The sequence below is a fragment of the Sceloporus occidentalis genome, unplaced genomic scaffold (genome assembly GCF_023333645.1).
Source record: "Sceloporus occidentalis isolate IW3139 unplaced genomic scaffold, rSceOcc1.0.p SCAF_4, whole genome shotgun sequence".
NCBI classification, from domain to species: Eukaryota; Metazoa; Chordata; class Lepidosauria; order Squamata; family Phrynosomatidae; genus Sceloporus; species Sceloporus occidentalis.
In genome coordinates, this window is record NW_028316984.1 from 104,078,286 (window position 1) to 104,100,951 (window position 22,666).

General features: G+C 39.9%; 1 protein-coding gene across 2 annotated transcripts in view; it reads right to left on the minus strand.

Moving 5' to 3' along the window:
• The window catches only part of TRIM66 (tripartite motif containing 66), a 63,310-nt gene that overhangs the window by 15,714 nt on the left and 24,930 nt on the right, over positions 1 to 22,666 (minus strand). For both annotated transcript variants that reach the window (XM_089523460.1, XM_089523459.1), the window contains exons 7-11: positions 21,998 to 22,144; positions 20,039 to 20,156; positions 16,848 to 17,776; positions 14,941 to 15,084; positions 352 to 615 (exon numbers count right to left, since the gene is read on the minus strand). In XM_089523460.1, coding sequence (XP_089379586.1) covers positions 352 to 615; positions 14,941 to 15,084; positions 16,848 to 17,776; positions 20,039 to 20,156; positions 21,998 to 22,144 — 1,602 coding nt within the window. The remainder of the gene's footprint in view (positions 1 to 351; positions 616 to 14,940; positions 15,085 to 16,847; positions 17,777 to 20,038; positions 20,157 to 21,997; positions 22,145 to 22,666) is intronic.

The following is a 22,666-nucleotide window of genomic DNA, read 5'->3' on the forward strand; positions in this document are numbered from 1 at the left end:
AACAACAACCATGAAATTCACAGGAATGCCATAAGTCAACAGATGGTTTGAGGGCACATACACACACAGAGGCTGAAATATATATCTGTGGATATGTTACCTGCATCAAAGCCAATGGTTAGTTTCTTGCATCCCAAAATTCTGAGGATACATGGGGATATATGTATATATGGAACATTCACACAAATATAAATGAGAGCTGTGCAAGTGTACTACTATCATCTTCTGTAAGTACTATTCACTTCTATAGAGAGATTCCATCAAATATGATGTTTTATGATATTAACAGGAATGACTGTTCCTACAATGTTTCCAGCGAAAAAAATTATTCAGTGCATCAAGAGTTCTTACCTTGCACACTGTGCTCACCAGTGGCATCCCACCAGTTGTTACGTGGTCAATCTTGTTCAAGGCCAGATCGTTTGTACTCCTATCCAATGCCAGGCTATAATGAGGCACAGCTTCAGGTGGCACATCAGAGGTAGTTGGCATACTCTGGGACTGGCCAGATGTTACACTGGAGATTTCTTTAGTCTGTGGGTCAGATGACTTAGAAAACCTTGTAGAAGACAAGTCCACATCTAAAGCATTTGGAAAGCCCAGGGAAGCTGATCTCTAAAAAAGAAAGCCATTTACATCTCAATGTACATGAAGATACACATTCAGTGAACAGGATAGTTCTCACACTTTCTTTATATTATTATATGTTCTTATTAACACCCTTGTGATGACTTATGTTGTTAACAATTTCTTTGGAATATTTACAAGAAGAATGGATCTACAAATAGGACATGAGAATTTGCTCAGTTAAAATATTATAATTGATTTAATATTATTATTATTATTATTATTATTATTTATATATACCCTGCCTCTCCCTATGGATCGAGGCAGGAGAACAACACAGATATAAAATTACAAATAGTTAAAATACATTCTCATTGTACAAACAAAAACTTAAAATAGATTTAATAGATACCATGGATCTAACAGCATTTTCATGAACTGCAAATATTTATAAAACCAATAGCTAGCAAGTATCATCCTAGAAGAGGCATGGGTCCAAAACACATTGCAGTAATCATCCAGTTTGAGACCACTTTTACTGCCCTGGCTCAATGCTAGGGAATTCTGGGAACTGTAGTTTTGTGAGACATTTAGTCTTCTCTGTCAGAGAGCTCTGGTGCCACAATAAACTACAGTTCCCAGGATTCCCTAGCACTGAGCCAGGGCAGTTAAAGCAGTCTCAAACTGGATTTTTTCTGCAGCATTGTTTGGACTATTCCTTCTCTTATCAAGGAAAGCATGCCTCTTGTAAGATCATGGCTGAGCCCCTGGATTGGCAGATGTATTGCACATGCTTACCTATAATACACCTATGTCCTATCCAATCCCCCTGCTTCAAATACCATCCTTTTTCTGCAGCAGCTCTCCCAATTTCATGGCCAGTAGAAACTAGTACAGAAATATCCAACTACTTTTCTACAGCTGAACATACAACAACAGGCATCCTCCAAGATCACCCAGGGTTCCTTTAATAGTCCTGGAGGATGATACAGGAACACAGTTGGATGCTTCTCTGGAAGACCATAAATAGCCATGTTGGGGAAAGGGAACTCCAGCAAAGAAAACATAGGTTTGAGAGGCATATTATCTGATTGATTGATTGATTGATTGATTGATTGATTTTTATGCCACCTTTCTCCTGGAGCAAGACCCAGTCTGTTGTGTAGTGGATACAGAGAATTCTCAGCTGACCAAAAAAGCTAGTAACAATGGCACAAATTGGACTAGACTTATACTATCATAACTGGCTAACAGGATGCCAGTCTACATGTGCTCCAATGCACAGATTCACCAGCTAAAAACAGTGTAACTGTTGTCTCTCCTTATATGCAAATATATGTAGACTTAAAGGATTAATCTAATTGATTGAAATTAATCTAAATTGTTAAAACACAAAATTAATCCACAATGACTTATTTAATTGAATGAGAACCCCACCTATTAAAAGTTCAAAATAAAGACAAAGAAAAGGCACCATTTATTACCAGCCACTACTTAACCGAAACTGTACTGGCTTTTTGTACACAAAACATTTGTTATATGTACCTGTTGTGTAACCATCCTAACTCCCAAGCTTTCCATTTAACTGTACATATTTAATATCCTCCAATACTGAGAGTGAGTTGTCTTCCAGAAAACCCCTTTGCTTGTTCCTCCATTGTCATTTGGTTTCAATGGGAGAGGGGAATTACCTATGGAACCTATGGGCTGGTGTTCATAATGGGCACAATCCTACTATTCTCAGGGGAAGACAAGGATTCAGAGAGGCTCTAGACCTTCAGGGGAAAAGAAAAGCTACTGGGCCCATGATACTGATACATCATAAATGGATGCGCAAAATGTTTTGAAGGCTTCAGAACAAAGATTCACACACTTTTGGAATGAGCAGAATGGCTCAGAGGAGGTCCATCCTTCAACGTTAGCTTCTCATACAATACATGACCATTAATGGGAGAGGGGTTGTTACAGGCTAGCAAGTGAGAAAAGTGCAGCTAAATCTAAGGAAATATCACCCTTTTCCCACTGTGGAAACACAGTAGTTACATCCCATATTTTTGGAGTCACAGGGCCTTATCACACGTGGGGGGTTTGCAGCTCAGATCTGCAGTCACTCCTGTTCTAGCAACGCGAAACATGATGTTTTTTCACGCCAGATCCGGAGTCACTCCTGTCTAGCAATGCGAATTCACGTTAAAACGTGATGTTTTATCACACCTGATTGCCATTCCGTTGCCCTTCCAAATTGAGGGGGAAGCAGAGTCAGTTCAATTCTAGACAAGTCACGTGATGCAGATTCAAGCAAAGCATGGTGAGTGCACATTGTATTACCACATCGGAGGGTCCAACGATTCGAATTGGCACCCTTGTGCATGTTCAATGGGGCTCTGGACGCTTTCCTCCTTCCTTGCCCCCTCCTTAGCTGTCATCCTTCATTGGGGTGAAGGAGCAGTCGGAAGATGATGGGGCAAGTCGCAGGGGGTCACTGGGGCCAGGATTGGGGTGAAGGAGTATTCAGGGGATGATGGGATAGGTCGCAGGAGTCACTGGGGCCAGGATCAGGGTGAAGGAGCAGTCAGAGGATGATGGGGCAGGTCACAGGGGATCACTGGGGCCAGGATTGGGGTGTAGGAGCAGGCAGGGGATGATGGGATAGGTGGCAGGGTGAAGGAGGGGGCAGATTGGGGTGTAGGAGCAGGCAGGGGATGATGGGATAGGTGACAAGGTGAAGGAAGGGAGCAGATCGGGGTGTAGGAGCAGGCAGGGGATGATGGGATAGTTGGCAGGGTGGCAGAGGGGGCGAGATGAGGTGAAGGAAGAAGAGGGGGTGAAGGAGCAGGGGGCCAAGGGGGGACGGCATTGGAGTGATCTTCCACACCAGACTAATTTGAAATGAAATCAAAGTGAGCTTAGAAGCAGATTTTGATGAATTCGCTTGTTTCCAAATTCACCAAAATGAGGAATCAGTGCAGATTGAATGCGGAAGCGCCTCGTAAGAACCCCCCATAGAAAGCAACCACATGAGATAATATATCACGTTTTAGCGTGAATTTGCATCATTGGACCCACAGTCACGTTGGAACTGAGCTGCAAAAAGCTGCAAAAACCTCCATGTGATAAACACCACAGAGTTAAAGCTTCTGTGCCTAAAGAAGAAGCATGTGCCAGAAGACCATTGCCTGTATGTCAAAAGTGTACCGCTGTCACATGTTTGAGTCAGGGCTGGTTTGATCTCATGCCTTAAGAAAAAGACTCCTGGCAACTTCATTGCTGCAAAGCTCCAGTCTTTGTAAGATCACCTGATGTATTTGAAATAACTAATACCTTTCAAGAGATTAAGTTCTACATAGAAATGAGTTTCTATTTTCCCTTATTACTGCACCAGATATAGGAAAAATATGAAGAGCATATAATAGACTGCACCAGTCAGTATAAAACACTAATCTTACTAAAAAGAAATAAAAGAAAAAATGAGGCCATCAAACTGCCATCTGTTTCTCCCCAGAGGCAAAAGTTAATGCTGTGGTTATTTTAATAATGAAAAAACATTATGATGTTTCACTAAAATTGTGTGTGTGTGTGTATAAACTCCTAGTAAGGAGTTGACACATTCAATACTCTGATCCACAAAGCTGCTGTCAAGTGTGAAGTGAACAATGCTCTGGGAGTAAGGCTCATTAAGATCCTATTAATTTTCTCCCCAAAATAATCATTCCTTTTGCCATTAGCAGGGGATGCGGGGGGGGGGGGGGGAACAAGGGAGGAATATCTTCTTCCCTAGAGGTTTTTACTGTACTGGATAATTCAGGATGATTCTTTGCCATTTGAATAACACAGAATTGTATAAAAAAAGCATCAGTGTTTCATTCCTTGAACACAGCAAACATTTATTGTAGGAACTGCCATACTGTGGTGCAGCAAAACCACATTGCAATCATGTCCATTTGTGTCATTACATATCTTTGTGGTCTATGTGCTTTTGTCACCGCCCCTCCTCAATTCCCACTTCTTTGCCCATCCTCATATTCTTCGCAATCCCTTTCTGAAAGCAACTACCACATTTTCTGTACAGTTCCTAACACATTAAAGTATTAGTTGCAGAGGTTGCAGCCATCTGGCAACTGTGATCTTCATTTTAAAAAACAAAACAAAACTATTTCCCCACCATTGCTGTCACATTTATCTGAGCAATTTCAACCTTAAAATTGCAGTTACCACCTTTGTCCCTGCCATGTCTTGCTAGTCATTACCATTAATAGCATTTTGATATACAAAAATGTAATAGGAGATGCTGTTGCTGAAGATAAGTGATGGGAAAGGCTTTTCCTGCTAGCTTTTTCCATGGCAGGTTACTGCTCAATATACAGAGGAACAAGGTCAGGAACACCAGGGGGGTAGGGGGAATGACAGCCCTATGTACAGTACTGTATTTCTTCCCCTTTTTAACAACAAAAAAAAGGCTGTGGATAATGTGCCCAAAATCAGAATTAAAAATTAAGCTCTCCATGCCAACATGCATTATAAACTAAAGAGGAAGATGGAAATGGAAATGCCTACCTTTTCTCAAAGTCTGGCTTGGGATTTGTTAAGGCTACAACATTTCTTTACAATTGCAGAGAAATTACTGAGAGCAAATGGCTGCAAAGTAACCGAGGATGCTGCTAAGTGGAGCAATCCCCCTGGCAGCTCATTATGCTGCAAGGTTAAACAAATGCATTAATTCAAATCCATGTAACCAAAGTTTAACTCAGTGTACACCAAAAACTTACACGTATATTCCCATCATTTCAGTTTAGCTTTCCCAAGGAAAGTGCCCTAAGCAGAGCCTATGCTGTGTACGGGATGGAGATGGGGGTGGGAGCAGGTCGGTCACTCTCTCTTAAAAAAATACGCCCCCAAGAAAATAGAGTTGGTTTTACAGTGGAAGGAGAAGAAACAGCCAGTAGAATGAAAAACATCATATATATTATTTATCTTGCTTTTGGGCCAAACAAGTAAGCTTTGCTAATCAAAAAGACACTTATCGCACAAGGCAGGTAAATTGGAACTAGAGCAGGATAGCTGTGACTTTGGTTGGGGCTTAACGCATGATGCCATTGCACTCCTGTTATTCTCCCATGCGAAACCATTTTGAAAGTGTTTATATTTGCTGACTAAAAAATAAGAAAAAGAATCTGTTAATGACTTTCCCACAACCATCCTGCTATGATTTTCAGTGCAAAGGTTAAATTCTGGTTTAATTACAATTTTTAGTAGTCAGGGGTGGTTAGTGGGCATGCTGTCAGTGGGGAAATCTGATCAGGGGAGAAGGAAGAGAAGTGGAGTAGAGATTTCAATTGGCAAAGTAACTGTGAGAAACTTTTTAAAAAACCTTCTGTAAAAAAATAAATTTAGCCAAATGACTGCTCACCCCCCCTCCCACCCCCACCCCGGGGTTTCTCAGAAGCCAAAACTTTGCCCACAAAATTTTACCACCCTGGCTTCTTTTCTGGTCCTGTTCTGTCATAATAGCACTATAATGGTATAATATGCTAACAATGCCCTTTCTCTCACTCACTCACTCACTCACTCACTCACTCACTCTCTCAAATACAAACACCTGAATATGTAAGGTAAAAGGCCTTTCTAAACAAAGACTGCTTTTGATTTATATTTTGGGTGGAATCAGGGTGGGGGGGTGTGCGTGTGCATGCACACACACGTGCCAAACTGGAGAAAAGAGCGGCAGTTGCTGGGCAGTACCAAATGTTGTGTGCAGTAAGGGTTTTAGTGTGAACAAAAGCTGCAATGCCAGAAAGATGTCGAAGTGTGATAGGGAAGAGGGCAATTCCAAATACATTGTGCCTATAAAAACAGCACTGTTTAGTGGGAGAAGAACGTATTGGATAATCTATCCAATGCCACAGGATCTCTGCAACCATTCATATTTGAAGGACCTTTTCCTAACCATTTTAAAACTCTTATAGTGCAGCAAATGTTGTGTGCCACTGGCCCAATGCCATTGGCTCTGACATTTAGGGCTGCCAACTGACTATTAAAAAACAAAAATCAAAAGCTAAGCAGCTTGATTTTGCAAAGTTCAGGTCAGTTGTAACACAATTATAAAAACGAGTTACCAAGCATGAAACTAAAGTGTTGGATACTGTACTGCAGGGGTAGGCAACCTTTTTGAGCCGGGGGCCGGGTTGCTGTCCCTCAGACAACTGGGGGGCCGAAGCCAAAAAATAAATAATGAAATAATTTTTAAAAAAAATTAAATAAATAAATAAACCGGGACAAATGTGGGACAAAATTTTCAAATGGAGGACCCTTTTTTTAAAAAAATGGAGGACACGCAAAAAAAATTGCTGATTTAAAAAAAAAATTAATATAAATGCATGTTTCGGAGGCTTCTATAGACAATTGCCCCCCTTGCCCGCCGCTTGCCCCCCTTGCCTGCCACTTGCCCCCCCCTTGCCCGCCTCCTCCTGATAGGCCAAAGGCGCCACGCCCTCACACGAGAGGCCAAAGGCTCTGGCGGCAATCTGCGGCAGGACCGGGCTGGGGCCGGTCCCAAGGCCTTGCCAGGCCGCATCCGGCCCACGGGCCACAGGTTGCCTACCCCTGAAGTACTGGATCTGCAGAGTATGAGTCTCTTAGAGACAAGTCAAGAGGGCAATGCAGTCTGAGTCTGGGGATCTTTTCCCTTCCTGGCATAAGTTCAGTGATAGTATTGTCTCTTGTACTGTCAGAGTAAGGAGGTGGTACATTCTGCTTTTGGCAGAGTCACCAAGATATGGTCAGAAAAATGCTTTCCTGTTGATATCATAGGTCAAAAATTTAGCTGTCACACTAATGTAGCAGTCTGGTAGGATGTTTCTTCCATCTTAAATATGTATTTAACAGCTTTGCCAGTTTTCAGATTGAGCCAGGAGTTACCAAACTAACTGGTGAATTTAGAAATCCAAGTAGTCATAAAAGGTCTGATGCTTCAGAATTCCATAAATCTTGACTCATATCATACAAAGCCAGCATGAGATTTAAGAACGCCAAATATCACAGAATCCTAAATATCACAGGAACAGTTTCTCCCCCAAATTCTCAAAGTACAAGAAGTCTATGTAGAATTTTCAGTAGTTAATAAGCAGAAAGATCCATGCCATTGTTATTTCCGATTTCTATATGTGTTTGTGAAAACTGACAGGAAGAGAATCAACTCATCTGAAATGTTGTTCTGGAGTGGAGTGGAGTTTTACAGATACCATGTACTAACAAAAACAGCAGAAAGACAAATCAAAATTGAACTTAAAACTAGTAGCCAAAATGATGAAACTGAGGGTATCATGTTTTGGTCATATCATGAGACAACATGATGCATTAGAAAAGGTGACAATGCTTGTTAAATTGGAAGAGAGAAAGTCTTACAGGTAGATAGACCCAATCAGCCACAGTCATAAGTTTGCACAACCCAAGCAGGATGGTTGATGCAAGGGTATCTTGGAGGTCTCTAATTCACAGAGACACCATAAATCAAAACCAACCTGACAACAATTAACAGCAACAGCGAACAGGATGTGGATATTATTATTAATAATAATTACTTCTGCTGCAGCTGCTACTACTATTATGAGCCCCTCTGAAGTTCTCCCATACAACCACTACTTAAGAGTATCTCATCCTTTGTTCCTCTCTGTTGTTTCTGATGGGAAAAAATCCAAATTTTACACAGCTGCCTCAAATACCAAACCATGTAAAAAGAAAAGAAAAAAGTCACTGAGAAAGCACATACTTTAACTCTCCTAAGCTTAATCACTGTTAAAGAATCTTAATTGGGAAGGGGAAACTCTCTGCCAGAAAGCTGACATCCAGCCCTGTGGTGAAGGGAGGGGGATGGAGGCCCATAGCCACAGTTGGAGAGCAAAGATGGACTGGCCATTGATCTCAAGTGGTTAGCCATTGCTCTACCTGAATACATATTACAGTATTTCCAAGTGGGGGTTATGTACAGCCTATTTGATGATTAAGTATCTATGGTCATCACTCCCTGCTTTCATTTAATTCATTTTATTATTTCGACAACTTTTGTTCTCCTCAGGTCAGCCCAACTCAACATTTCTAGCTACAGTCCTGCTGATATCATTCTGAATGCTGTCTAATTGTAGAACCACTGATCTGAATGAGTTTGCAGCCATTCTTGGTGGGAGGGAGACTTCTACTAATATATGTAAATTTATTTTAGTTTGACAAGTTACTGTACTTTCCCCCTAACTAGTAATAGATTGCATGTTTCTTGTATTCAGTCAATTTTAAGACTCTTAAATAACAGATGAACTGTCTCTGTGGGGAAACTAATCAGGAGACAGGAAGACACTAGAAATGTACTTTTCCCAACAATTAATTTATAGGTTTCCTATCATATCCCTGTTACCTCACTGTCTAAAACATGGATGGGGGTTTATGTGACTCTCTAGAATATTGCTGGACTGTAACTCCCTTCACCCCTCGCCATTGGCTATGCAGACTAAGGTTGATGAAACTGTGGTCCCATAACAACTGGAGGGCTGCATGTTTCCCACCCCTCATCTAAAATCACACTTCAAATATTACAGTTCCACTGGTTCTCAGCTCCCACTCCACTTTCTGTGAAAATATTTCTTAGTTTGAAAAATGGAATGATTTAGGTGGTTGACATATGACATTTGGTATCTCTTGACAATCTCTTGTTGTTGTGGTAGTTACTTCAAGTTTTTTTTAAAAAAATAAAAGCAATGAAAAACAAAACACCTTCATGAAAATGTAAGAAATTTTATTTGTACACAAATATTTATTTGCTCTTGTTTATTGCTTATGACGTGCCAGCAATAGACATGAATGCACACACAGATGTAAAGCATAAAGAATGACATCGTGATAGTGATCACAGCATAAATGAGCAGTGGTGATCTTGGCTTCATCTGATGTATTGGTCTTCTTACAACTCCCAGAGCCCTTCTATATGAACTATACTATTCACCCACCTAGCAGCACAGCAAAATACAACAAAGTGCATGTAGTCCCTTGATCAGATTCACAAGAGTATTTATGGCAGGGATGGGCAATTTCTGTGCCTCTGCAACTGCCAGAGTCACTGAGTGAGAAGCTAGGCATATGTGTGTGGTGCAGACATACAACACACATTTTATTTTCTGGTGTTTTATTTAATTTTTACTTTCTTTTGCATTTGTTACTAATTTAGTTTGTTTTAAACTTATTTAAATGCAAAAAATGAGTGATCCATCAGACCTACAGATAATCTATGGACTTGCAGAAAAAGGACTGTCTGTCAAAGTAAATTGGCAAACTGAAAAATGAAGGAGGATCTTCAAAGAGTTGTGAAAAGCACAACTCTTTGTGGCAGATTTGTCTTCCAAACCTTCTCAAGCAGTTTCTGCAAAGAAAACCAAGGATGCTTTGTTATGGAGTACGGTTTTACTATCAGTTTATTCTCGACAAAAAACTTGGAACTAAACTCAGAGATATAAAATGACACTACCCTGTTCACAATCTTCCCATCAGAATTGACTATAAATTGGGTAGATTAAGTGAGCTTTGCTGGAATTAAATCCTACCTGTTACGATATATAAATTAGATATTATTATTATTATTATTATTATTATTATTATTATTATTATTATTATTATTATTATTGACTAGATGCTCTACTAGACTGGTTCATCTAATATTTTTCCTACATGCATTATCTATGAAAACATATACTCTTCAGAAGAGGGATACAAGGAACAGGCTGATACATAGGCGGGTTACAGACCACCATAAAGTACGCGCTCTGTGCGTACTAGGGTTAGGAAGGGCCGTATTAGGGTTAGGAAGGGTCTTACCTTCCGCACGGCCCTTCTCCATAGTACACGCAGAGCGCGTTGTAAATGGCAGCGCCCATCCACATGGGCGCTGCCATTTTGACGTCTTGGACACATAGTGTCCAGACGTGTCGCTGCAGAAGTGATGCCACGAGGGCGCGCTTCACCCCTCGTGGCACCACTTCCGCGTTTTGAAAAGGAGCGCCATTTCGCTGCTCCTTTTTCACTGCGCCGGGAAGCCTTGCAGTCTGGCCGGTGGGGCTTCCCTCCGCAGTGAATGGCAGCGGCGGGAAAATGGCCGCTTGAGGGCGGTCTGTAACCCGCCTTAGTTTGAAGGATGTCATTGTGGCATTTACATAAACCTTAAATTATGTTAGTTAAAGTCTGTTATGCTATTTGAAGATAATTGGAAAAAGTAGTGTATTTGCACACATTAGTACATAGAAAGTTCTTTTGGTTAAAAGTTCCTTATAGGTGGTAGAGTTTTGTCAGTGTTTTAAATTTGATAGCAAATGTACATTTGTATTTTCCAGGAGAAAACAGTCCTCAGGGCTATTCTGAGTGATGAACAATGAGCATGTTAGAACAAAGTAGATAATCCAGGAATGAGATTCTTTCTCCAGTCAGTCCTGGCTAATAGAATATCATTAATGAAAAGATGTTTAAATATTCACTTAGGCCTATCCGATAATAATTCATAATTGAAGCATCCAGAGTTTGGGAGTATGTTGTCCTGTTTGTGTACACTGATGTAACAAAGTGACTGAGCTTCTGAAAAATGTGGCATTCAAGTTTGGAATTCTCAGACCTATTTTAATCATAAGTCTCTTGAATGCAGAATTCATCAGTCATGGTTTATGCTTCAGAGCTTTTGGTGACAGATAAGAATGGAATTGTTGTCTGTTTTAGAAAGGGTTTTAGGTATGTATTCATTTGTACAATTGTTGTTCTAATGAACCACAAGAAGTTTTCAGAGAACCATTCGGTATATGTGGAGCTAACTGAGACATGGCTGTTAGTTCAGTGTCAGACGAAAACATGAAACAAAAAGTCCAGAGTAATGACATGATCTAATTTGCTGGACAAATAGGTACATTCTTTCTTTCAGGAACTTCAGAAGTCGTATTTATATTTACATCATGATGGATGCTTTGCCAATGTTTCAAAACTGACACCTTCCTTGAGATGTACATGCTATACCAAAGAAAAGGCCCAGTCTTGATCGTTTTTTCATTTGCATGACCTTAGCTAAGGGCTCAACAGCAGCACAGAATGCATACCACTTTGCCCACCACCTAGCACCAAAGCCAAAGCCATTTACTGTTACCAGACCAGAATGATGTTGTAATTATCCTGAATAGACCTGGAGAAATTAGGACTGGAATTCATCTTTAGAAGTAAATACTTGAGGTGCTGTCATTTGATACATGTTAAAGCTTTTTCAGAACTGAAGAAAATGGTCAAAGGTTGTTTGTCTGCTCTTCTACACAATGTCAAAGATGTGAAACATTTTGTCCACCAGGTGTCATCATAGGATGAACTCCGTTTGCTCAGAGTGGATATACTGGTTCACAGTGTTGTCCAGTCTGTCATTTAAAACTCCTGTAAAGTTCTTCAAATCCAGATTCATTATGGATATCGAGCAATAAGAAGGGGGCAAAAAAAAAGTCTCAGTATTTTGCTAGCAGAATTATAGGTAAATACGCCTAATTTGTATACATCTTTCTTAGTTGTATTGATAGATTTATTGATTTGACATCGGGCCGAAACAGACCGGCCATAAAAGCCGGCTTCTGGGTAGCTTAGGGGCATGCATTTTGACGGTGCACACCTCCAAGACTCCCGGAAGCTGCCCAGCCAATCAGACGGGGGCAGCTTCACACCATTCCAGGGGCATGGCATTTTAACAACGCATGCCCCTGGAGCAACCAGAAGCTGCCCGGGATTGCACCAGGGCCGCATAAGGCAACGCAAAACTGGCCCAAATAGAAGCGGATCTTTTCTGCTCCTATTTGGGCCAACGGTGGAGGGAGCCTTCGGGACCACAGCATATGTTTGCCACGGTCCCAAGGCATCTTTGGTGGGGATGGCTTCAAGCCGCCCCTTCATGGCCATCTGTTTTGGCCCAAAGACCATGGCCTGTATCCACAGGATCATAGAAGGATATCATGTGCACAATAAAGCTTTTTAGGAGATCCCTTCTGGCCATGGCACCCATATCATTTCACAAGCTGCTCCAGAAACTAAAAAGAACATTGGAACAGTTTATACAGCGTATAATATTTGGTATCAATGCGCTCTACATGGGGATATCCTTGTACCAAATTCGGAAGCTTCAATTGGTTCAAAATGCAGCAGCCAGATTGGTCACCGGAACATCTAGGTTTGACCATATAACACCAATACTGAAATCTCTTCACTGGCTGCCAATTAGCTTCTGGGTGAAATACAAGGTGTTGGTTATTACCTTTAAAGCCCTACATGGCTCAGGCCCGAGTTACTTGCGGGAGCGCTTCTCCCTACATAATCCGCCCCGCACTCTCAGAACATCTGGGAAGTTCTTACTAGAATATTATAATACCAGGTTAATGATAACTTGATATAAGGCATTCACTGCCGCAGCCCCAAGATTATGGCATGACCTACCGGAAGAGATCCATCTCATTATTACCTTAGAGGCCTTTAAGAAGGCACTCAAAATGGATCTCTTCCGGCAGGCTTATCCACTGAATTCCATATAAAAAGGTTATGATGACTGCTCTTCCTTGACTGATTGTTGGCTAATGGACGAATTGTAATTTTTAGAGAACTAATAGGAATTCTTGGTAAATTCAGTGTTAGTATTTTATTGTTGTATTGATTGTAAATTGTACTAAGTGTATTTTAAGGTTGTAATCCCACCTCAATCCGTGGGAGAGGAATAAATAAACTATATTATTATTATTATTATTATTACTACTACTACTACTACTACTATCTTGGCCTTTGGGCTACGTTAAGCAAGGAGGCCTAAATGCTTGGAAAGAAACCATAGGCTATGTTGTGAAATTACTATAATATTATCCATTATAGCTAAATGCAATTCCCAAGAAAAATACCTATGAGAGATATACAATCATTGGAATTCTAAGGCATAAAACCACAGAATACCTGCACACAAATTTCCCAGAATACCTACAAACAAATTCCCATAAGTCATGTGCAAACAGTCAAACAGCAATGTATATTCATGTGAGTCAAAATTTGGCACCAAAAATCCTACTTTGATTTCATTTTGAAACATTTGGAAATATGATCAATTTCCAATTGGCTACAACGAACCCATTCCAATACCAAAATGTAACCTCCTTGAATCTACCCTTCCCTAACGCTGGCACTAAGCCATGACAATGCATTAATACCATTACAAGGCATAGCGGTCACCTTTGGTCAAACCAGACAGGGGTATTTGTTTATTTTATTTGATATATCTGTATCTTGGTCATCTTCCACAGTGTTTAAAGTGATGTATAGAATAATCTGAAGAATTCTTTCATTTAGGAATTAGCTAAAGCAGAATATACTTCAGTTCATATAGAGGATTACAGCAGGTAAATATCCTAAAACCACCAGATCCTCTCTAGTCTTGGAAGCAAAGTGGGATCAGCCCTGGTTAGTACTTAGATGTCACCTGCATCTAGCATATGACTGCAAAGCATGTGCTCTATTACTGAGCGATGTCTCTTCCCTATATGTGCAAATTCCCATTCCATACATATCACTAGCTGCCATCAGTCCTTTTCTACATCTTCTTTCTCCAGGGCAATCTGTATCCAGTACAATGATTCCCTGAGTTTGGCTATACGTCCACCATGCTGTACCTTCCATGTTTGTCAGCATCACAGCTACAGTAGTATGAATGAATGAATGAAATTTGAATGAAATTTTATTTCTATACCGCTATTCCTATACATTAGTTGGAAGTTTATATTAATACAGGAATACACTTCATACATAATAACGGCAATAATGAAAACAGATTTTTTTTAAAAAAAAAAAAGAACCTTAGGTGGAAGGGGGTGTCATCTATGATAGAGCCATCAAAATATTTATCTTGCATCCTTGCCTACATAAACAAATCAGAATTCAGGAAAAGATTGAAGAAAAGCAAGGGCATTTGCACAGATGGAGCTTAAAGAGGTTCTTCTATCAGTTTGCAATGGAATTGTAACATGTATCCTGGCATGAAATCCCATTTGCATTACAAATGCCTTTTTAGCACATCATCTGCTACATTAATAATGATCAAGCATGCATATAAATAGCAAGAGCAACTCAAAGCCTATTTAAGTGCATATACAGTCACTCTCACTCTGTTCCAAAGAGATGGGCTTTTTTTTCTGCCAAGAGAAATCTTGTCTGCAAAGATTTTTTTTAAGGTTAAAGCACTCTTAACCTTAATTCTTGTGAAAGTGTAGAGAAGAGATAGTGTTGAAAGTAGCTATACAGAACTACAGAAACATTTTCTTTTATTAAAGAGAGAGAAAAAGCTTTGTGTACCTTTCTGGCTGGAGTCAAAGTACTCTCTGGAGAGTGAATACTGACAATAGCTTCTTCTAATGGCTGAGATATAGATGGATTCACGTTTCTATCAAGGGGGAGTGCTGGTTTTGAGGCTTCTGGCTCAACAGAATCTTCATCAGCCTATCAGAGAAAAATAAGCAACAGATTCATTAGTGGCAACAAAATCATCTCCTTCTATTAATTATACATACTAATGGTTTGGAGGCTTCAGCCCAGTTAAATGTTAAATGTTATTGTTTAACTGTTATTTATTATGGTTATGTATGGATTATTACGTTGTGTTCAAGGGAGGGAGGGGATAATGGGATATTTTTGTATTATATGACATTATTGTTATTGTTATTGTAAGCTACCTCTATCCTGATGGAGAGGCGGGATACAAATATATTATTATTATTATTATTATTATTATTATTATTATTATTATTTAACAAGGACTGCTGAGTGAGATCATGAATCAGTGTCAGCTAGCTTGCACTGGTTGGTGGTGTGACACTAAACCTGATCCAAGATCCTAGCTATGACTTTTCTTTAAAGAAATTTAGCCATGAATTTTTGTGGAAATGTCTCTATCAGTGCAAACAACTTCAATCCTTTCTTTGAAGACCCTGCTTTCTGTCCAATTGTTACATGTGGAATTCAGGACAGGACTACCTCAGTGCTGGTACCACAACTTTGAAACAAGCTGGCCAGGAAAACCACTCCTTTGCTAGAATTCAAGGTTCAAGGTGATAATTCTCTTCTCTCTCTTCTCTCTCTGCTCCCCCGCAATATTTATCAGGCATTTAATTTGAATTATTGAAGCTCATGCTGTTGCTGCCTTTGTTCCCCCTCTTTTCTTCTTGTCTCTTTTTTAGTGTCATAATGTTAAATATTATACATCACTTTGGCTGCCCTTCAGGAAACAGGACATTAACAAATAGACAGACAGATGCGTTTGTGAATTGTTGGTGCCGTATCAGTGGGGCAGTGAATCTGCTCTTGGTTATTGGGGTGTATCCATACTTCACAATTAAAGCAATTTGACACAACTTGACTATCCTATATAAATCTGGGATTTGTAGTTTGATGAAGCACCAGAGTTCTCTGACAGGCTGAATGCCATACCAAACTGCAAATCCCTGGATTTGGTAGGATAGAGTCATGGCAGTTAAAGTGGAGTAAAACAGCTTCAATTCTGCAGTGGATACACCCTTGGAAAGCTGTAAAGTAGCTATCCATGGTGCTAAAGTTATTTGGGAGAGGGGTTAGTTTAAGTAATTCCTTTAAAATCTTGAACAAAATGTGGAATTTACATGAGGCCCACCAACTGCCTCTGGATACATTCATATTTGAAAGAAGACTTTATCCTTATTGTTTAATATTCAAAGAGACTTCCCTCCATTGTTTAATTAAAGCAAGTGACAAACCAATAGTAGTAAAGGTTTCATTAAAAAATGACAAATTAAGACCTTTGTTTTTTCAAAAAGATTTTGGCTCCTATGCTCCAGGGGGGGAAAAACATTTTTCATATTTGTCTAATAAACACTAGCTTCCTTTCTAGTCACATAACATCTTCAGAGTGGGGAATTTTTTCCAGGACAATACAATGAAGAAAAACATTAAATGAAACAATGGCCTGTTACAGACAGCCAAAATAAAGCTGCTTCAAGTCACAGTGGAGGTATGGTGTTTCAATGATGCATGTGTCCTAAGAGTCCAGAAGTCACACCAAAGCCACGCTCCAGCCCTAAGGACTGGAGCATGGCTTTGGTTTGGCTTCTGGACTCTTAGGACGCATGCATCATTGAAACACCATACCTACACTGTGACTTGAAGCAGCTTTATTTTGGCTGTCTGTAACAGGCCAGAATGAAATAAAATAAAAGAACTAGCAGGCTCACTTGTGCTTCCTCCTGACTTTGCTGCTGAACTGCAGCAGGCTGCCTCACAATGTAGTTTATCTGCCCAACAATTGTTTGTTGGACATGTTGGGGCTGCTTAGCCTGGTTCAGCTGCAGGTTCGGTTGCTGGGCTTGGAGGAGCAGCTCCAAATCTTTCTTCATTTCCTCGAGTTCAAATTGGTGATGCATGATGCCCAAACTCTGCTGTATCACTTGATCGTGTGTCTTCTCATTGGGACCCGAAGCAGGTGACTGTTGTGGTGATAGCTCTGGTGGAGGTAGTGGCTGTTCCTGCTGCTGCAGCTGTTGCTGCTGCTGCAATTGAGTCAGCTTTAGCTTCTGCAGTGGACTGAGTTGAACTGGCACTGTGGGACTATGCACAGCAGATGGGACTGGCTGTGGGGCATGGCCAGCCTGGCCTTGTTGACCATCCTGTGATGGCGAAGCATAAAGGCTGTGGGCAGCATGGTGCATTGGCTGGTCTTCGAGATGCTTCCCCATCCTGGATGATAGGCTATCAAGCTCCTGGTGAGATTTCTGCTCTGCACAAGGCTGCAGTGTCTTCAAGGGTCGCAAGGAACACCTCTGTTCTCGGTCAGGTTGCTGCAGGTTGTATTGCAGAGAGAGGTGCTGCTGGTGGTGCTGCATTTCAGGAGGCTGTCGGAAAGACTGATGATGACCCAGGGTTTGATGAGGAAGCTGTCCTTTACTCATATGTGGGCTATTAAGGCAGTGTGTGCAGCACACGGGTATTGGGCAGTGGACTGGAGGATGGAATTGGTGTGACTGGTTACTGAGAGAGTCATGCTGTGGTGCTGGGGAATGGTGTCCATGATTGTGATGATACAAAGAGGGCTGCATGCCTTGCATACTTCCATATGCTGATCCATCTGAGTGGTGCATTGGTGCCCCCTCCATTGACAAGTGCCCTGCAAAAAGCAAACAAGAAATAGAAATGGGGAGCAATGTCAACCAACAGGGATTTAAAAATAAAATACCAATCACCAAGATGATGGGACATGAATCTGTTCAGTTGCCTCTCCACATATGCTGGGATTAGGGGTGCAGGACCCCTGTGAAAGTGGGGGAATTGCAAATAAAAAAATCACTAATATTATTACCTGAGAAAACACCTCCCTAGGAATCTAAGCCCTCCAGTGCAACTGTATGGTCAACATCTGCTAGAAATTGACCACAGAATCACACTGAGGACCTACAAATGCCTAGGGAAGTGTTTTCTTTAGGAACCTCTAGATCTTTGAGCATGACTCTATGGATGACATCTGGCAGAGTCACACTGGAGGATCTAGAGATTCCTAGAGAGAAGATAAAAATCAAATCCACAAAATATCAAAGCTGCAAAAGTCATATCCACAAATGTGGAGGGTTAGAAACTCTGATATAGTTCTATTCTGAAACTCTTCTTCAGGAGAAACTATAATTAAAAGCAGAAAGGCCAATACAAAATACAGTTGTCCCTCCATATTCGCTAGGGTTAGGGGAACAAGACCCTCGTGAACATGGAAAAACCACAAATAACAAAAACACTGCTTTTACCTGAGAGGACACCTCTCTAGGAATCTCTAGGTCCTCCAGTGCAACTCTGTGGTCAATGTCCAACATACACTGATCATAGAATAGCACTGGAGTAGCTACAAATGGTCTTTCCGTGCAACTTTTAGTTAAAGTTGACCACAGAGTTGCACTGGAGGACCTAGACAGTCCTAGAGAGAACATATTATTGAAATCCATGAATAATCAAAGCCGCAAATATGGAAGGATGACTGTAAAGTTTCTTGTGCTATTTCCTAGAATAGCCAATTTTGCAGCTACTCCTTGTAGCTCCAACCAAAACTATTGCACCAAATTTCAGCTAAGCTAGCCTACACATTACTAAAAGCCATCAAAACTAATAATAAAATTAATAATAAAACTAATAATAATAATAATAATAATAACAATAAATTTTTATTTATAGCCCGTCTCTCCCAAAAGTATCGAGGTGGGTTACAACAATAAAATACATCAACAAACCCTTCTTGTTTCTTTTAACTTCTTTCTCCAGTTTGCCAACGAAAGCTGGTGGTGATATTTACCCCTAGTGGGAGGAGAACTGAACCACAGCAGATCCCAGGAGGCCAAATCTCCCAGCATTCCTTATCACTCACTGTGTTGTGCTGGAAAGCTAGGAGGTGTCATCCAACAAAATCTGGAGGGGTGCACAATTCCTACTCCAGTTCAGGACCAAAGACTGGCAGACTTTCATCTTGTGGGATCTATTCTCTTTATACAGTACTAGAATCCTGAGGATCCATCTGCTGGAGTATGCTAGCAGGTACACACTTATGAATTCTCAGCCTAGGATTATTATTTTTTTAAAATTTCTTTTAGTACTAGAAATTAACAGAGGTACATCTGGTTCACACAGCAATTCATGCAAAACTGTCTTCATTTCAACAGTATAATTTAGTATGGGAGTTCAGGAGGGTCATTCTGTTGCTGCTATTGTAAACAATGAGCAGTCTCAATTTTTTTCTAATCTCCTGCCTACCTACTGCACTACCTTTATTGGCCAATCAAAATGCACAATACACATCACTCAAGCTTTCAAAGCTCCACTGCTTCTTCATTAGGCAAAATATGTTTTTAAAAATTCTTATGCAAAGAAAATGAATTTGTACTGCTACATCTGCAAAAACGTTTAGGTGCTATATAGGTACAACTCATTCAATTAAAGTCCAAAAGAAAAAGTTCTACCTTTGCTGGAAGTAGAAACCTCAAAGATTTAAGTCCCAGTCTTCAGTTCTTTTTTGTTTAAGACTCCTCTGCTGAGGCTAATTTTGCATCAATTAACTAATACATTAACAAAAATAAATCTTGTGGATTTTGGTTTTAGTTTCACTTTGCTGTATGGCCAACATGGCTATCCTCAAATAGGTTTCCATAGTGCAAAAAGTATGTCCTATATTATAGGTCAAGTAATATATCAGCTATGGTATAATGCACAATTCATTCTATTTTCATACATGAAGAGTTCACCCCCACTTTCTGGCAGCCTTCAGAGGGTATGAAATATGAAGAATTTTCAATAGCAAGTGGGAAAACTAAATGAGATTTTATAACTTACCATGAGATTTTCATTAAAGATATTTTTGTTAAAGAAGCTCAATGGAACTCTAGAAATTTTTTACCTAAATTGGAGAGTTGTTTAGTCCAGAAAGATGGGTCCCATGTGAATCTGACCTTCCAAGGAGGACTCATGTCTGCATTAGAGTTTGTTTCTAGCAAACGTTGAATCTGAAACACAATCTGGCAACAAACTAAAGAATGACTGTTCAATACTACGAATATCTATGTTTTACAGTTGAAAGCTAGTTATGGCTTATGCCTTTCAATGAGTCATGCCCCTACATTACTCATTGCTTTCACATTCAGTTATCCTGTGATAATACATCTAATTCATCTGAGCTTTGGATTTGTTTACATATTCAAGGAAAGAATTACAAACTAAAGTGAACTGAAAGAGAGGAAATGAGTTCCCGTTGAAAACAGAGGCTCCTGAGCCAGCTGTCTTTCACTGTGGGAGAAATGCACTTTCCCAGAGACAATAGGAGGATTGTTGCGTCTGCTATGCAGACTTGGATAGAGCACAGACTTACCTAAAGATACCCTGACCTGAAAATGGCCTGAAATAGCTAACAAGGGGTTTGTGTAACACTTTGGAATTCCATGTCTCTGTGTAGATAGACATTATTAATATACCTAAGAATGATGAAATAAACAAATCCACAATACTTTATTGTGTATATAAATCCTTAATGTCTTGGCCCATTTTCTAAACTATTTTGCCCATGATCACAAATTTTATTAAAACGTGCTTGTCTTCCAGCAAAAGATACAGAGCAATCTAATGTCAGATTTAGAAATTCAGATATGTATGCTAGTCTATTCAGGGTAGTCTAATTTACGCTGGACTGAAATATCATTATGAAATATCATTCTTCCAAAATAGCAAACTCTGCATGTTTACTTAGAAGTAGATCCCTTGGATTCATTATGAACTCCCTCAGAATTCAGTACTGTCAAAAAATAGTTTATAAGGCCAGAAGCAAGACACTGAAATGTTCACTGTTTGAGGCAATGAGATTATTTATTCAGGATATTTCCTCTCTGCAGTCTCTGTGTGTGTATGTGTGTGTGTTGACTTCTGGTGACCCCATGAATTTTCTTAGGCAAGGAATACTCAGACAGTTCTTTCTTCTGAAATATAGCCTATTGTTCATTGGCAGTCTCTCATTCAAGTAGTAACCATGGCTGAACCTGCTTAGCTGCCAAAATCATATAGGATCGGGTGCTTTTAGCATAATGGGCCCCTTCCACCTGTGTACCTTCTGTATTTTTACCATTTATTTTAGCTACTGTAGTAATAAGGTATTTTCATCTTATTGATTATATATTTCTTTGGCTGCCAAGTCATTAAGGCATATTATACAGAAATAAAATGCATGACTTAATAAATAGGCTATGTCTTTTGTCTGCTCTGGTCTTTCATCTAACCACAGAATAGACATAAATAATTGTGGAAGTTGAGCACAGTGGTCACAGTTACCATTCAGGATAGGATAAAAGAAGTGTGATCTACCTCTGTTCACTATACCTCTGGGCTAGGTCTAAAGCCCTGCAATAGATACAAGAAAATGTCATGCAGATGCAACTTTCATTTCCTAGACTAGCAGGTAATACCACCATTAGTCCAGTCAGACTAGGCAGGAACAACATGGGGGTGTATCTGTATGTGAAGGCAAATGATCACTCTAAACTATCAATATTAATTGTCTGTTTATTACTTTCCAAAGCTTGGAAAGGTTCCTTTATGGACTATAATTCCAAGAATCCTTCAGCAAGCAGGAAAGTTTCCTTTTGGGCTATAATTCCCAGAATCCCCCAGCCAGTAGTACATTTACCAAGCTTACCTTTGATTTGACTTCTGGAAGTTACACTCTTAAAAGCCTTAGGATGTCAGTGCACAAGTAGCTAAGGAGTCCTTCCCATTCACTTTGGAAATTTGTTTTTCTCAGTTCCTTTCATTTTTTAACATCTCATGTTTATAGCATGCATTTATTTCTTACTAAAAAGGAAATAACACTTACCAATTCCTTACTGAAGAGGAATGGAACACTATTTTTACTGCACACTGCCCAACTGAGAAAGTTTTGCACATGTTCAAACTGTCTGTTAAGCACCATGACTCCCTGAAGCTGGTGTTCCAGTTTCTGCTTCCTTTCACTGGAGATCCTCTATCAATAATTACATACAGAAAATGGTGTTCTTTCCATAACAAATTATGAATCGAAAAGCAACATAAGACATACAAATCCATAACTGAGATGTATGTTTAATGAATTAGATTTTTTTACAATATCAAGGAGAAAGTGAGAGCAAAATTAAAAGATGGGATCTTATTTTGAAACAATATATTTTGGAAATACAGTCGGCCCTTCATATCCACAGATTCTGCACCCATAGATTCCACCAGCTGCAACTTGAAAATATTCCCCCTGCCCCCAAATTCCAAAGAACAAACCTTGATTTGCCCTTTTATATAAGTGACACCATTTTACTATGCCATTGTATATAACAGAACTTGGGCATCCACAGGTTCTTGTATCCACAGGGGTCTTGAAACCAAACTCCAGCAGATACCAAGGGCCCACTGCAGTGATAACATTTATAACTTGCAGAGGGTTGCAAAGAAGCAACATACCAGAACAGAAGCTCAGTTGTGTCCACCAATAGCTCCACAGTTCGACAGTCAAAAA